The sequence below is a fragment of the Macaca nemestrina genome, chromosome 3 (genome assembly GCF_043159975.1).
Source record: "Macaca nemestrina isolate mMacNem1 chromosome 3, mMacNem.hap1, whole genome shotgun sequence".
NCBI classification, from domain to species: domain Eukaryota; kingdom Metazoa; phylum Chordata; class Mammalia; order Primates; family Cercopithecidae; genus Macaca; species Macaca nemestrina.
Window position 1 is genome coordinate 95,252,750 of NC_092127.1, and position 13,864 is coordinate 95,266,613.

Here is a 13,864-nt window from a genome sequence, read left to right on the forward strand (position 1 = left end):
GCCACAGATCCTTGGGAGTTAGGGTCTCTGATTTCCATTCTGGCTTTGCTTCCCAATACAGTGATTATATTCACTTTGCTGCTGACAGTAAAGTGACACCACCTGGCTTCTACTATCCCAGAATCCTATCGTCTCAATGACATTGATTAGTTTATTTCATGGCAGCTTTCCTGATGATACACCTCAGCCTAACAAGGACAGATTCACTGAGTCTCTCAACAAGGCCAATGTCCTCATACGATCACTCTCTCTTTCAAATTAGTGAAGGGAATGTCCTCTGGGATCTCCTGGGAAATGGTCAGCCAGCTGATGGAGTCTCTAGTCTTAAGCATTAAATCCATTCAAGCCTATCTCCTGCCTAAGCCTTTCCCCGCTTTTTTCAAAAATTTGACAAGGCTGTTCTGGCATTTCTACCTCATGTATTATAGGTTAATACTTCTCCCAAATTTAGGAAATCCATCCTAGTATAATATTAGGACTTCTTGAACATGAGATCCTGAGTTATGGGTGAGTTCTCCTATACTATTGTTTTAGTCCGTTTGTATTGCTATAAAAGAATGTCTGAGGCTGGGTAATTTATAAAGAAAAGAGGTATTTGGCTCACAGTTCTGCAGGCTGTACAAGAGGCATGGTGACAACCTCAGCTTCTGGTGAGAGCTTTAGGCTGCTCCCTGTCTTGCTGGAAAGGGAAGGGGAGCAAGCATTCAGAGGTCACATGTTGGGAGAGGAAGTAGGGGTAGGGAGGTGCCAAGTTCTTTTTAACAGCTAGCTCTAGGGGAAATCTCCAGAACTAATAGAGCAAGAACTCATTCGTTACTACGAGGCTGGTAACAAACAATTCATGGGGGATCTGCTTCCATGATACAAATGCCTACCATTAGGCCCAACCTCCAATACTGAGGGTTAAATTTCAATGTGAAAGTAGGAGGGGTCAAATATCCAAACCATAGCAACTAGTAAACTGCCTTTTCCAGTCTTAACTGATACCCTTTCCCCAGTCACCCACCTCAAGATCCATTCTAAGGCATCTATACTCTAGGTTCCTCTCAGAATGTAACAGCTAAATGTTGTATAATTTTTGGTGAATAAGGGCTTTGCTTCCAAAATAGAATGGCACTTCTGCAGGTGGACCATGCTAAGATTAGAGCTAGCATTATGCCTATAAACTATCAGAAAGGTGAGGTGAATCTTGATGAAGACAATGATTATCTTGTAAGGCATCTTACATGAATTCTCTGCATGGTCTCTAGGCAAGAGAAATTTGCTATTCTTGAATACCAAAGAGTGAGTCACTTTAGGAGTCCTAGATGGTTCAGCAGAATATAGAGATCCAGGTGCATCCACTCAGATGTTCCCATTTTGGTCCTCATGTTCCCATTTCTTCTCTATCTGGGTCTTGAGTTTAGCACAATACATTTGACAAGGCTGTGTAGTAAATCTTCTTTGCAATTTTGCTACTCTCACAATCAGGCCTTGTTTTCAGTCTGTGTTGCCTTCTGATTGTGGTAGATACAGGTGTCATATAGATTTCCTAAATTTAACATCATGTCCTGAGTTGGAGATTGGCTGACTTGAGTCCACCATTTTCCTTCAGTGGTGTATCCATGATACTCAAAAGCAATCTATCATTTCTGCAGTCTTTTATGACAACTGTTATGGCCATATGTCTCAAATAGTAGAGATATTGCATAAACCCTTTACATCCCCTTCCTCCTGCATTCTGTCTCAATTCATTACAGATGAGACTGTTAGTAATACTGACCCTATCAGGGGTTGTCACAACCCACTTACCACAAACTATGCAGTCTTCATTGCTATGGATGGATTTCCAGGGCTATTTCCAGGGCTAAGGATGGATGGATTTCCTGAGCTATCTCCAGTACAAATTATTTTATTTTGGGTTCTCCTAAAAGTAGATAATTAGATAAGGATTTAGGTTGTGGTAGAATGAATAGTTGCTTTTCAATGGTATGTTAAATTGTACATAATTGTATTCTATATTTAAATATTTGATGGTATACATGCTAATAATTAGTTTTTTATATTACTTTTAGTGGCAAACAATTCGTTATTTATATTACTTTTAACGGCAAAAACCGCAGTTACTTTTGCACCAACCTAATATTTCCCCTTACATACTACATGAAAAATTAAATTCCAGATGAATTAAAAAGTAAATCTAAAAACATGAAATTATAAATATATCTAGAATATAAGGTAGGTAATCATTGAACTGATATCAGGCTGATTAAGGGAATTCTATGCCTAAACTTGCTGGAAGATTTAGTAATTCAGTAATTAATTTAATAAATTCAATAACAATGTCTATAATTAATAATACTTTTAATAATAAAAAACTACAAACTATAGTAAATTATAACAAAATAATATTTTTCATGCATAAAAATCACAAAAATTAAAGGTAGATGACAAACTGGAAAAATATTTGCAATTAATCTGACACACAGTGAGTTAATATACATCATATAAATGGAACTATTAAGTTTGATAAGAAAATGAATAGTTCCTGATAGAAAAACAGCCAAAAGATAAGAGCACGTAATTCGTGAAGGAACAGTAAACATGGTTCATAAAGATGAAAAAAGTATTCAACCAGGAAATGCAAATTAGAACAATAAGAACGTTTCAGTTAATCATTTTAGATTGAACACATAGATACCCTTCTCAAACACCGTTAAAAAGGACACAAAAGGCATAAATGCAGAATACAAAGGGAATGGCTGAAGAGACAGTAACAAATCAAAGATATCAACAAATTTTTACAGTCTGGAACCAGATGGACAAGTGATAATTGACTTAGCAGAGCTGAGAAAGCCTTTACCTTAGTCTGTAGGGAAAGCCGAAGAGAAAAAGATCAGTTCCTGCCCTAGCTCCCTGAAGATACTCAGCTGTTGGAGGCACCAGGTATCTCTGAAGGCAGGGGTGAGGGAAGGGTTGATGGAGGACAGACTGCAACCTACTGTTACTACTGCTGTGCACGCAAATTGGGACATCTCTGTTTTTCTAAGGTTCCTTTGTTATGTATCTCCATTCTAAATTGAGCGCTGGTCCTTTGTAGAGTAGTAAGTAGTAATGATTCCTTCATTTACTCTCATCAGAACTTCCAAAATATTTTCATATGTATTGCCGCAATTGAGACAATTTTTAAAAAAATCTGTTTTGAAGACAGAATCCTTGTTTTGAAGACAGAATCCATACACACTATGGCCATGATAAGGCTACAGTAGCTATATTCTTGGCATCACTTGAATGCGCATCACAGAATGCCTCTTTGGGTGGAAGTTTCTAAGTCATAATTCTGATAATCAACCTAGGAAAATATCGTATCTGTTCTCTGGAATATATTGTGGAAAAGAAATCCAGAATGTATTAAGTACATGTATATTAAGCACTCTATATGTGTACAACAGAACACAACCAGGCAAACAAATTTAAGACTTAACTCTTGTTAAAAGCTGAGACGCTTCCAATTCTGTTAGGTTGAAGACGAAGTTTCTTAGTGTGGTCTCTAAGACAGCATAGCTTGGTTGCTACCCACCTATATATTTCACCTCTTACCATTCTAACTTTTGCTTTCAGGGCTGTAATCACTTGAGCCTGCTTTCAGGTCTTATTTAGCATTTCAGGTCTCAGATGAGTGTTGTGGGCCCCTCGGTCTGAAATGTTTTATACTCCCCACTTCTATTTTCTCAACTTCTGCTCGCTGGTCTTACTTTAGCTCAAGCTTTACTTCTTCCAGCAAGTCTTCTAAACTTGGTTGGGTTTCTTTGTCATACACACTCCTTGTAGCTTAGTCCTTTACTCAGGAATTTTTCTCAGTTGGTAAGTACACATTCATTGGTATGATTATTCAATGTCTTTGTCTGAGCCCAGAATGTGAACGCTATGATTTTGCTTACTATGTTATGTCCATTGCTTAATTCAGTGTCTGAGACTGGTTGGCATTCAATACAAGTTGAAAGAAAGAATGCTTTCAAGCAGTTTAGCCTTTTCTTACTAGTTGCTTCAAATAATAGTTTACTTACTACCAAAGTTTGACCCATTAAAAAAAATTCTGTGTTGATTTTCAGCATACAGATAAAATTTAATTTTGTTTGTGGGGAGTGAAAGATTGGGGATTTGGGATTATATTTAGAGTTGGTGTTGCTGTAACAGATGATATTTTATCTTGCTGGTATAAATTGTATATATTCAGTTCAAAATAAATTTTATTAAGTGAAGAATTGCTTGACCATTTTGGAATATTGATTGTAATTATCAGTTAGCATCTATCTGATTCACATATCAACAGATACTCTGTTAACATTGAAGAGTTCTCTATGAATTCTGGGTTTTATAAAGACCATGAAAGAATTCAATAGACAAGAACCGAGTCCACACAAAAGATTAAAAACCAGTTGTAATTTACCAAGCGGTCATTTTAAGTCTAACTATATATATGGCATACTGGAAAAGACACACAGCAGTATTCCTCTGTTAGTAACTTCCAGTCTCTCCTGCTATAGAGCTTATGGAACTGTCTCTCCTGGTGCCATTCAGATTATTTTCTTCATTCTTAACCCAAAGTCTGTACTCCACTGACTTCCTTTGTTTTCCACAGTGATTCATGCCTTACCAGGTTCAGTTAGAACAATCACTTAAAAAAAAAGTCCTTGTTGCCAATAGTAGAGAGCTCTTAGTCTGTTTGAAAGTGTGCAGAGTTCAGACTTTAATTACAGAAACTTCCCCACTCTCCCCACCATTGTGTCTATTGGCCCAGTTCCATCCACTGCTGAAACTTCTAATGTGAGTTCTCTGAAAAGCCTGGCACTCTCCCCAGCTATGGGGAGTGGCTGGTCTCTGCATTCAAACACTTCTTTCTGCAAAATGCTGCCTGCATTATTCCTTTCCATCCTGAGTGTCTATCTCTCACTGGGCAGTCTGCATTCTGATGCGGCAGTGGGAGAGTTGATCCCCTATGACTTTTGAAAGAGAGGTACAATTTGTAGATTGGAGCGAACTTGAAATGTTCACTGTGTGTCATTATCAAACGTCATCTTGGCTACCCCGGGCTGGTGTTTTACTATAATTGTTTTGAGCTTACTCATATGTTATCTATGTTAGAACATCATCTCCCTCTCATATAGCCTTGGGAAAGCAAGTACAGACAAACTATTAATTAAAGTAATTTATTTTTATTACCAACTTTAATCACCAAAGAAGGAATTGGAGTTCAATCAGGAAAAGTATTTATTGACAAAATTTTTATTGATAAAATAATCTATCAAAGATTCATGAAAAAAATTAAAAATCTCTGAGAAAGAAAATTATATCAACCAAGATAGTAAAAAGTATGTCTGTGGGAAAGGAAGAGTTTTCTACTTGGGGCTGGCTATGTAAGCTACATAGGTAATACCAAGGATTTTACTTGTGAAAAAGAAACTAGGATGTAGTATTGCAACCTACAAGAAAGGCTACTGTACGACAAACAGGTGGCTGTAGGTGACTCCATCCCCTGCCCAGTCTTATTCACTCTGGTACCTGTTCCAACATCTTAATTTGGTTCCCAGCTTGGATCTGTCTATTCTCCTTTCTCAGCTACCATGACCTGGAGATCATCTTGTTTCATATGCTTGGTCTGTCATTTCAGCAACAGCTTTTCTTCCTGGCTTGGGCCTGCTCTTTGCTGGATCCTTTGGCTCAGTGCCTTTGACCTTGGGTGGCGGGTACTCTGAGTCTCTCTGGCTCCCTTCCCACAGCAAGCAGTGGTTGTAAACTATAACATAAGACACTGTTTTTAATTGTTAATCTTTTTTAGGTATTAAAATTAACTTTTAATATTATAGCCATAGGAAAAAGTCTCAGAATTTCTCAGTTCACTGAACTGGTGCGTCAGGTCAGCCATTCTGACTTATAGCAAGAAGGAAACTGTGAATTATTTTCCATTCCATTTGAAAATATTTTGGAAACTGATATAAACAATGAATCGATTTTTCCCTATAATCTGTCTTCCTTGCTCTAGGAAGCTAAGGAATGAATTGTAGTTGAAATTTTCTATTTTAGGCATAAGGCCTTATCACAAAGCTTCTCGGATGCCAATTCTATCAGATCTTTGGTACATAGTCACCATTCTATTCACTCAGAACTTTTGTAGAAACTTTATGTTATTCCTGGATATACATGCCAATATGGCCTTAGTTTTGGACAAGTATATGTATTCTAAGTTGAAAGACCTCCCTTTGTGTAAAGGATTGCTGGATATTGGTATCGTGACTCCATGGGCACTCTAAGCTTCTACACAGGACTGGAAGAGAGTCAGGCTTTCAGCCTGGGGTACATTAGAACTGGTCCAGTGAAACTGAACTCAAATTGGATCAGCCAATCAGAATGCATATGAAATAATCAGAAACAGAAGGCCAGGCTAAGCTTGGTCAAGTGGGTAAGAGCGGAAAAATGGTGGCATTCCTCATTGTGTGGATGTTTATGTGTTTGTGTGTATGTAAGGGGAGCATATGGGATTTTAAAGCCAGAAACACATCTTATCATAGGTCTGTTAAGCAGACAGGGAGTCGACAAATCAAAAATCAGAGAAGCAAGAGTCAGGTTGGCGTCAGGGATAAACTGCTAAATGAAGAAATGTGTCACCGAATCCTTGCTTTAAATGAGTGTTTAGGAATCTCCCTTGGCAGCCCGTTTATCGCAGGTCAGGCAGTCAGGGATGGTTTGTATTTTGCTTAATGGGGTCAGTGTCTCCTTTAACCAATCTTCTTGCTTTATTTTCGGAAGCATGCTCTTTCCTGGAATGGCTGGTGACTCTCCTGGCAGCCAGAAAGAACCCAGATGATTCCCTGAACCACTGCAGTCTGGTTAGTTCTCTGGGGCCAAGAAAGGGTTCTCTGGGGGCAATCGTCCATCAAGAGGGCTGCCTGGTATCCAGGTCCAGTGGTATGTTAATGGTGAAATGTCTCTATGGCAGTAGAACCCCAGTTTTGGTCCTCCAGACTACTTCCTTGTCATTCTGTGAGGTATCAGAATTCCCATCTGAAACTAGATATCCAGGAAGGCATGTACTTCATCTTCTTTGTACCATTCGCTTGTGTAGGGGTGGGAGGTAGGAACAGAGTGGGTAAGAGTACATCCTTCAGGTGAATTATAGTATTGTATTTGGTAGGGAGGATGAAGAACCCATGGAAGTGGGGTGATTAAAAATAACAAAGCTTACAAAGTGCTTTCACATACATTTCACTTGATTCTCACAACAACCCTGTGAGGTAGGTACAGTATATAATGTTTTTACTTTTATTTTGCAAAGAATGACACCAAAGACCAGAAAGTTTAGGTGATTTGCCCACAGTCATGGTAAGCACCAGGACCCAAACTTGAAGCCATGTCTTCTGACTTCACAGCCTGATTTTCACCTGTGAGCAGCTACAACTTGAGGGTTATCAGTTTGATGACATAATGAGGAAGGCGCTCAGTAAGTGAACACCCAACTTGTTTAAAAGTCAGATGATTTAGAAATAATACATTAGTAACAAGAACCCATGGGACCACTACTTGGAGGGGCTCCCCCTGGACTGCTGCTTGTTGGCTTTCATCTTTTAGGTTGCTTTGGCATAATAGATCACCTGTGCATCAGCCTGGGCAACTGGGAGTTCCCTGGGTGATTAAGGAACAGAGATGAGGGAATTCTTATGGCCATCGTGAGCCTGTTCTAGCACTCTTCATGCTGTTTCATCATCTGGATTCCCCACTGGAATGCAAACTTCTTAAGGAAAGGATTCTCACTCATTCATCATTGTGTTCCCAAAATGTAATACAGTGCTTGGCACATAGTGGTCCTCAATAAAAATTGATTGAGTTCATGAGGGGCTGGGATGTTTCATATGATGCTTCCCTATTTTACTTGTAAAATACGTTTTGCATTGAAGAGGTATTATAAATCAATGTGGAAGTGGGTATAAGGAAAACAAAGTTACCTTAGTCGTGGGTAGTATATACAGGCACTGCAATTCCAAGGTGTAATCCTAAGATGCAAGTGATCTTTGTTTACAATGACACATGTACTAAGTGTGGATTCGAACTGGAGGCCCTACATTAGCCAGGAATCCATGCAAAATGTAGACGTTTGATGGCCATTGGGGATAAAGGTAATGTCCCTTGGTGTGGAGGAAAGTAGCGCATTTTGGTAAGTATGAAAATAATGTTGTTTTAGAAATATGGAGAGAATTCTGTGATAAAAACCTCTAAAGATGTTTAACCACAATTACCAGTGATTCAATAAGAGTTGGAAGAGCCCTCTGTCTTTCTCTGGTTAAGTTCTGCCAAGGCACATTCTCCTTGGTCCTTCATGTCTCCCTGGATCTTTGGCCATGAGAAGTCCTAAGACCCAGAGTTTAAAATCGTGCACAGATAGAAGCTGAGGACAAAGCTACTGTGGTACAGACTTGGACCTCAATGTGAGTGCTCTTGACCAGGACACCTAGGCAAGAAGTCCACTGCATAGAAGCATCCTTCTAAGGCTAACAGGCCGGTGCAGGCAAGACCCATGACCTGTGGCTGAAAGCAGCAGTCCTGTTGTTACTCTTCTATGAGTGGATTACAGCAAGGATTTCTGTGTGTCACAACCTGGTGAGGTCAGCTTCCTTGAACTGGATAGGTGTTTTTAATTTAGGAGATAATACTTTAGCTCACCAGTTTTGAGTACAGGATCTAATGGGTCCTGAAATCAATAAGGTGGGAAACAGATCAGCAGCTCTTGTGCTGGTAGAGGTTATGGGTCATCCAGGGGTCCTCCCATTTGTGATGACTGGTGCAGGCCATGACTGGATGCCTGGCTTCTCCAGATATTGCTGCCAAGTTTCAAACATGGCCTTAATGGCCAAACATTCCTTCTTTCAGATATTGTAGTTTCATTCTGCAGGGATGAAGCCTGTGGGGAAATAAAACATAAGGTCACATCAAGGTTGATTTTAGACGAAGTTTGGCTTTCCATGGTCCTATCACTACTTATAAGGCATTGGCTACACCTTAAATGTCCATTGTAAACAAAGTAGAGCATGATGATAGCTGATGCATCCCTCCCTCCCATGCAGGGCTTCACAGGTTTTCTGAACCCCAGGAAACCATCAAAAAGCAGAGCATATTGGCTGCTGGTTCAATAGAACCTGTATCAGGGAGGGCTTTGGAGTTCATCCAGGTCTGAATTAGGATTCTTTGGTAGTTTAGACTGGATAAGACCTTCAATATCTTCACCAGAAAATAAAGTCAGTATCGTTCTCACACGGAGAGTCAACAGAGAGTTCTACCAAAGTTGGTGTCTATATACAGTCACACATAAAATCCTGAAGCCTGTTTCCTTAGGTCTTGAATCTTACATCTTTACTTTTAGTTATTGGTTCCAGACCATGCATAAACTTTAAAACACTAACAATAAATAATGAATATATAAATTGTACTATGTTTATAATCACGAATCAAATTTGATTTTGTCAAATGCATTTTAGCCTACCCATATTAATATATGCTGATTTTTTTTTTTTTTTCCGGAGTCTTGCTCTGATGCCCAGGCTGGGGTGCTGTGGTACTATCTCAGCTCACTGCAACCTCCACCTCTGCGGTTCGAGCAATTCTCACATCTCAGTTTCCCGAGTATCTGGGACTACAGGTGCACGCCACCACGCCCGGCTAATATTTGTATTTTTATTAGAGACAGGGTTTCACCATATTGGTCAAGCTAGTTTCGAACTCTAGACCTCAGGTGATCCACCTGCCTCGGCCTCCCAAAGTGCTGGGATTATAGGCATGAGCCACCATGCCCGGCTAAATATATGCTCTTAAATAAATAACTTTCCTTTTTCTTGAAACTTGAGGAGTAGATGGTATATTTCAGCCATTGAATAACAGAGTCTAAAACTATAAATCAACAGCAAGAAGCTTGAACGTGGACCCAAACTATGAATCTTCACTTCAGCCTGTGTCAGAAGGGATCAGTGTGATCCTTACCTCCATGTCCTTGTTAGGAGAACTTGTGCCTAGGTTTCATGTTTATCAAAATCTTTGCTAATGTTACAGGATTTAGAGGAGACTGAGTGTTTCTAATTGTGTTAGTGGATTGATAGCACTTACCAGTTAATTGAATCAACCAACCAGTTATTTCAGCAAACAATTTGACTGAACTAAGTGTAGAAATCAGCTCTAAAGACCTTGGAAGACACCAGAATTCCCAAAGCAAGGTCTGTGAACACTAATTTCAAAAACGGTTTTCTCATTAGGCACATTTGGGAACCACTGCATTTTATCTACCTCTCTTGAAGATTTAATTATACAAGTTTTAAAGGTGTTGAGAAGTCCAGTACTAAATAATTTATTTAACTATGTTTAAATCAACACGTCTTGAACATTTCAACATGAAGTTAAGTTTTTGAGTAAGGTTTATTAGCATCTTTAGAACTGGTGCTACATAAAAAAGCATTTAGGGAATTTTCGACTAGCATGTAGTGTGAAGAAATACTCATTTGCAAAATTTACACATTTCTCCACCAAAAAATAAATTAAGCGATTACTAATTACCTATTACTGTAATTGTGTTAAAATTAAGCTAGGTACTTTGGAAAAGAGAAAATGCACCGGTATACAACATAAAGTCTGCCCTTAATAGGCTCATAATCTGGTTGGGAGATACATCCATCATACAGAAAACAATATCAATCACCTAAAGATTCCACATAACCAAGTACTAAGCTAAATAATGAAGACTAATAGATATAGTAGTTGCAGAGAGGAAGATAAAGCTTTAGAATAATGAAAGAAGAAATCATGGAGGAGGTAGGACTGGTTTTATGGACCGGCTAGGCTTTTGAAAGGTTGAGGGCATTTTTACTTGAGGGGCCCTATGGCTTCAAAGAACAAAAAGTTGTGCAGCAGACAACTCTCTGCTGTAGCAAAACCATGAAATTCTAATATTTCTTAAGGACTTCTCACCCAAGAACAGAATGTTACAGCAGTATGGTTCTCTTTTATGTGTCTGATACAGTCACACGATGCATAAGGATGTTTTGGTTAATGACAGACTGCGTGTATAATAATGGTGTCATAAGATTATAACACCATATTTTTACTGTACCTTTCCTATGTTTAGACACGTGTAGATATACAAATACTTACCATTGTGTTACTGTTGTCTGCAGTATTCCGTACAGTGGCATGCTGTACCGGTTTGTAGCCTCAGAACAGTATGCTATATTATATAACCTAGGTGTGTAGTAGGCTATGCCATCTAGGTTTATGTGAGGATACTCACTCTGTGATGTTCACATTTTGACAAAAATCACCTAATGACGCTTTTTTCCTGAATGGATCTCCATTGTTAAGCAACACACGACTATACTCTAATAGAAGTATAGTCTTACCTGGTATATTATAGTGAGTTGTTTAATTGTCTGTTGTCTGTGACAGTGTCATTGATGGTAGGGACAATTTTAAATTTATTTTTCATCCTAATTTTAGATCCTAAGGAACACCTTGACATTCAAGGGTATCATGGTAGACGACACGGACCTTAAGGCTGGCTTGTAAAACCTGCAAAGTGAAGGACCCTTGGGATTCTGAGGGTCACATAAAGGGTATGCTGTACTTTTTTTCCTTTTCTCCCTAACATTGAAGATATAGGAACTGTACAGCCAGGAAATGCCACACACCTGGGGACTGGATGCAGTGTGATGATGGTTGTAGTTTTTTACATTTTTGTTTTTAATCTTTAGGAAAGTCTTTTGCCTGCTTTTTCAATTGTTGCATTGACAATTTGCAGTGGCATAAATGCTAATCAGAAAACGGGGAGCAATTTTAAGAAAGGAATCACATAAAATCATATGGTAAATTTGTGTGGTATATTTGAAAAAGGTGTTTTTTTTTTTTTTTTTGACGTGAAGTCTCACACTGTCGCCCGAGCTGGTGTGCAGAGGGGTGATCTCGGCTCACTGCAGCCTCCACCTCTCAGGTTCAAGTGATTCTCCTGCCTCAGCCTCCTGAGTGGCTGGGCTACAGACATGCACCACCACACCTGGCTAATTTTTGTATTTTTAGTAGAGACGGGGTTTCACTATGTTGGCCAGGCTGGTCTTGAACTCCTGACCTCGTGATCAGCCCACGTCAACCTCCCAAAATGCTGAAATTACAGGTGTGAGCCACCACGCCTAGCTGAAAGAAGTGTGGTTTTGAAGGGAGAAAAAACTTGGACCACGACTTGTAACATTCAGAATTGGTACTCGCGCTTAATTTTTCTTTATCAATTCTACTTTTTACCCTCTTTCTCTTTCTCTCAAGACAGGTTTTTGGGATAATTGCTTATACAAATGATATTGAAATGATATAATTTTACTTTGATAATTACTGACATGTCACAGTATCAGAATTGGGTGTGATTGTCCCCACATTGTAAATTATTTGAAAATTTTAATTCTTTTATTTGCTTAAGAAAATGGAAGAAAATCAAAACAGAGGAAAAGCCTGTAAATGAGTTTAAAGATCACTGCAGTTCCTTCAGACTACAACATTCCACTACATGTACATAGGATGTGGGGATTGTACCTTTCATTCCAGACTGCCGGCCAACTGAAACACTTTGTATGTTCAAACTAGGCCATTGGAGCAGAGCTTGGCCTAGTGTGTTAAGAAAACTTGACACAGTCACCTAAATGCACATATGACCTTTTGCACAAGGGGTTTATCAACTGCAATACGCTTTTAAACAGGACACAGGGTCAGAATTTGGGGGTCTTACTTTCAAAGATGGAATTAGCATAGATTTAGAAAACATTTCCTTTATTCCTTCAGTTATTTGGACCCTTGACACTTAATTATGGTTTTTATTTATCATAGAGAATTTATCTTGTTGCAGAGCTGTTGACTACAAGTTTTTGCCCTGAAATATAAAACATGCACAAAACATTGCAAGTAGAAATTAAAAATTTCACATGCTTTCTGATAACAAGTACAAAAGATGCGATATAGATACTGCAGTAAAGATGTTAAAGCAATGCACAGTTCAAAGATTCTGATGTAAACACTACAGAGGAGTTACATAAAAACCATGCTAAATTTATTTTCTTGGGACTTTGATCATTTGTGTTGTAAAATGTTTTCTTTTTTAATTCTTGTGAGGTACTAGTAACACCTCGGGAAATCTGCTCATTTTTATGTTCAATACATCTCTCTCTCTCTCTCTTTCTCTCTGACACACACACACACACACACACACACACACACACACACGCACTCACTCTCACACATAGAGTCAAAGTCAATGGCAGTGGGTGGTTTATGTCAGGGCTGGTTTTTACGCCCCCCTCACGGAATAAGATAAATGTAAGTGATGAAGAGCTCCTGGGGTTGCCTGAACTCATTTTGTATTCAACACTTTGCCTGGCCCCTTTCTCATCTCTTTCTCCCTCTCTTTGTATGTTCAAGCCTACTTGAGTTTCTTTTTTCTTTTGTAGAACTTGGTTCTTTTGATGTGTTTCAGGGCACGCCCTGCGGCAAAAAGAACTTCCCAGGAATCGGAAACATAAGCACACAGGTCTGAAATAGCTACTGTACAATAGACAGAAAGCTTCGGGCCTGGATGCCGGATTTTTCTGTCTCCCCCAAAACACCAAAACATGTAGGAGGGGGAACATATGCAGTATATTCTACATACAGGATTTTAAAGGGATTAAAATCCTACATACAGGATTTTAATGCTATATCATTTAATTGCAGACTAGGGATTGAGTGAGATTTTTAACGTGGATTGAACTCCTTATAGTAATTTAACCTGAGATGTGTCTGTATGCATTTGTATATTGATTAGTTTAACCAAATTTCC

At 38.9% G+C, this 13,864-nt stretch overlaps 1 protein-coding gene across 2 annotated transcripts in view; it reads right to left on the reverse strand.

Annotated features, from left to right (window-relative positions):
- Positions 1-2,488: 2,488 nt before the first annotated feature.
- LOC105479619 (glutamate ionotropic receptor delta type subunit 2) overlaps positions 2,489-13,864 on the reverse strand; it is a 1,566,744-nt gene continuing 1,555,368 nt past the window's right edge. Inside the window, exon 16 of one of the 2 annotated variants that reach the window (XM_024792196.2) lies at positions 2,489-8,932. In XM_024792196.2, coding sequence (XP_024647964.1) covers positions 8,774-8,932 — 159 coding nt within the window. In that variant the 3' untranslated portion in view covers positions 2,489-8,773. The remainder of the gene's footprint in view (positions 8,933-13,864) is intronic. The other variant, XM_011737665.3, reaches the window with a different exon arrangement.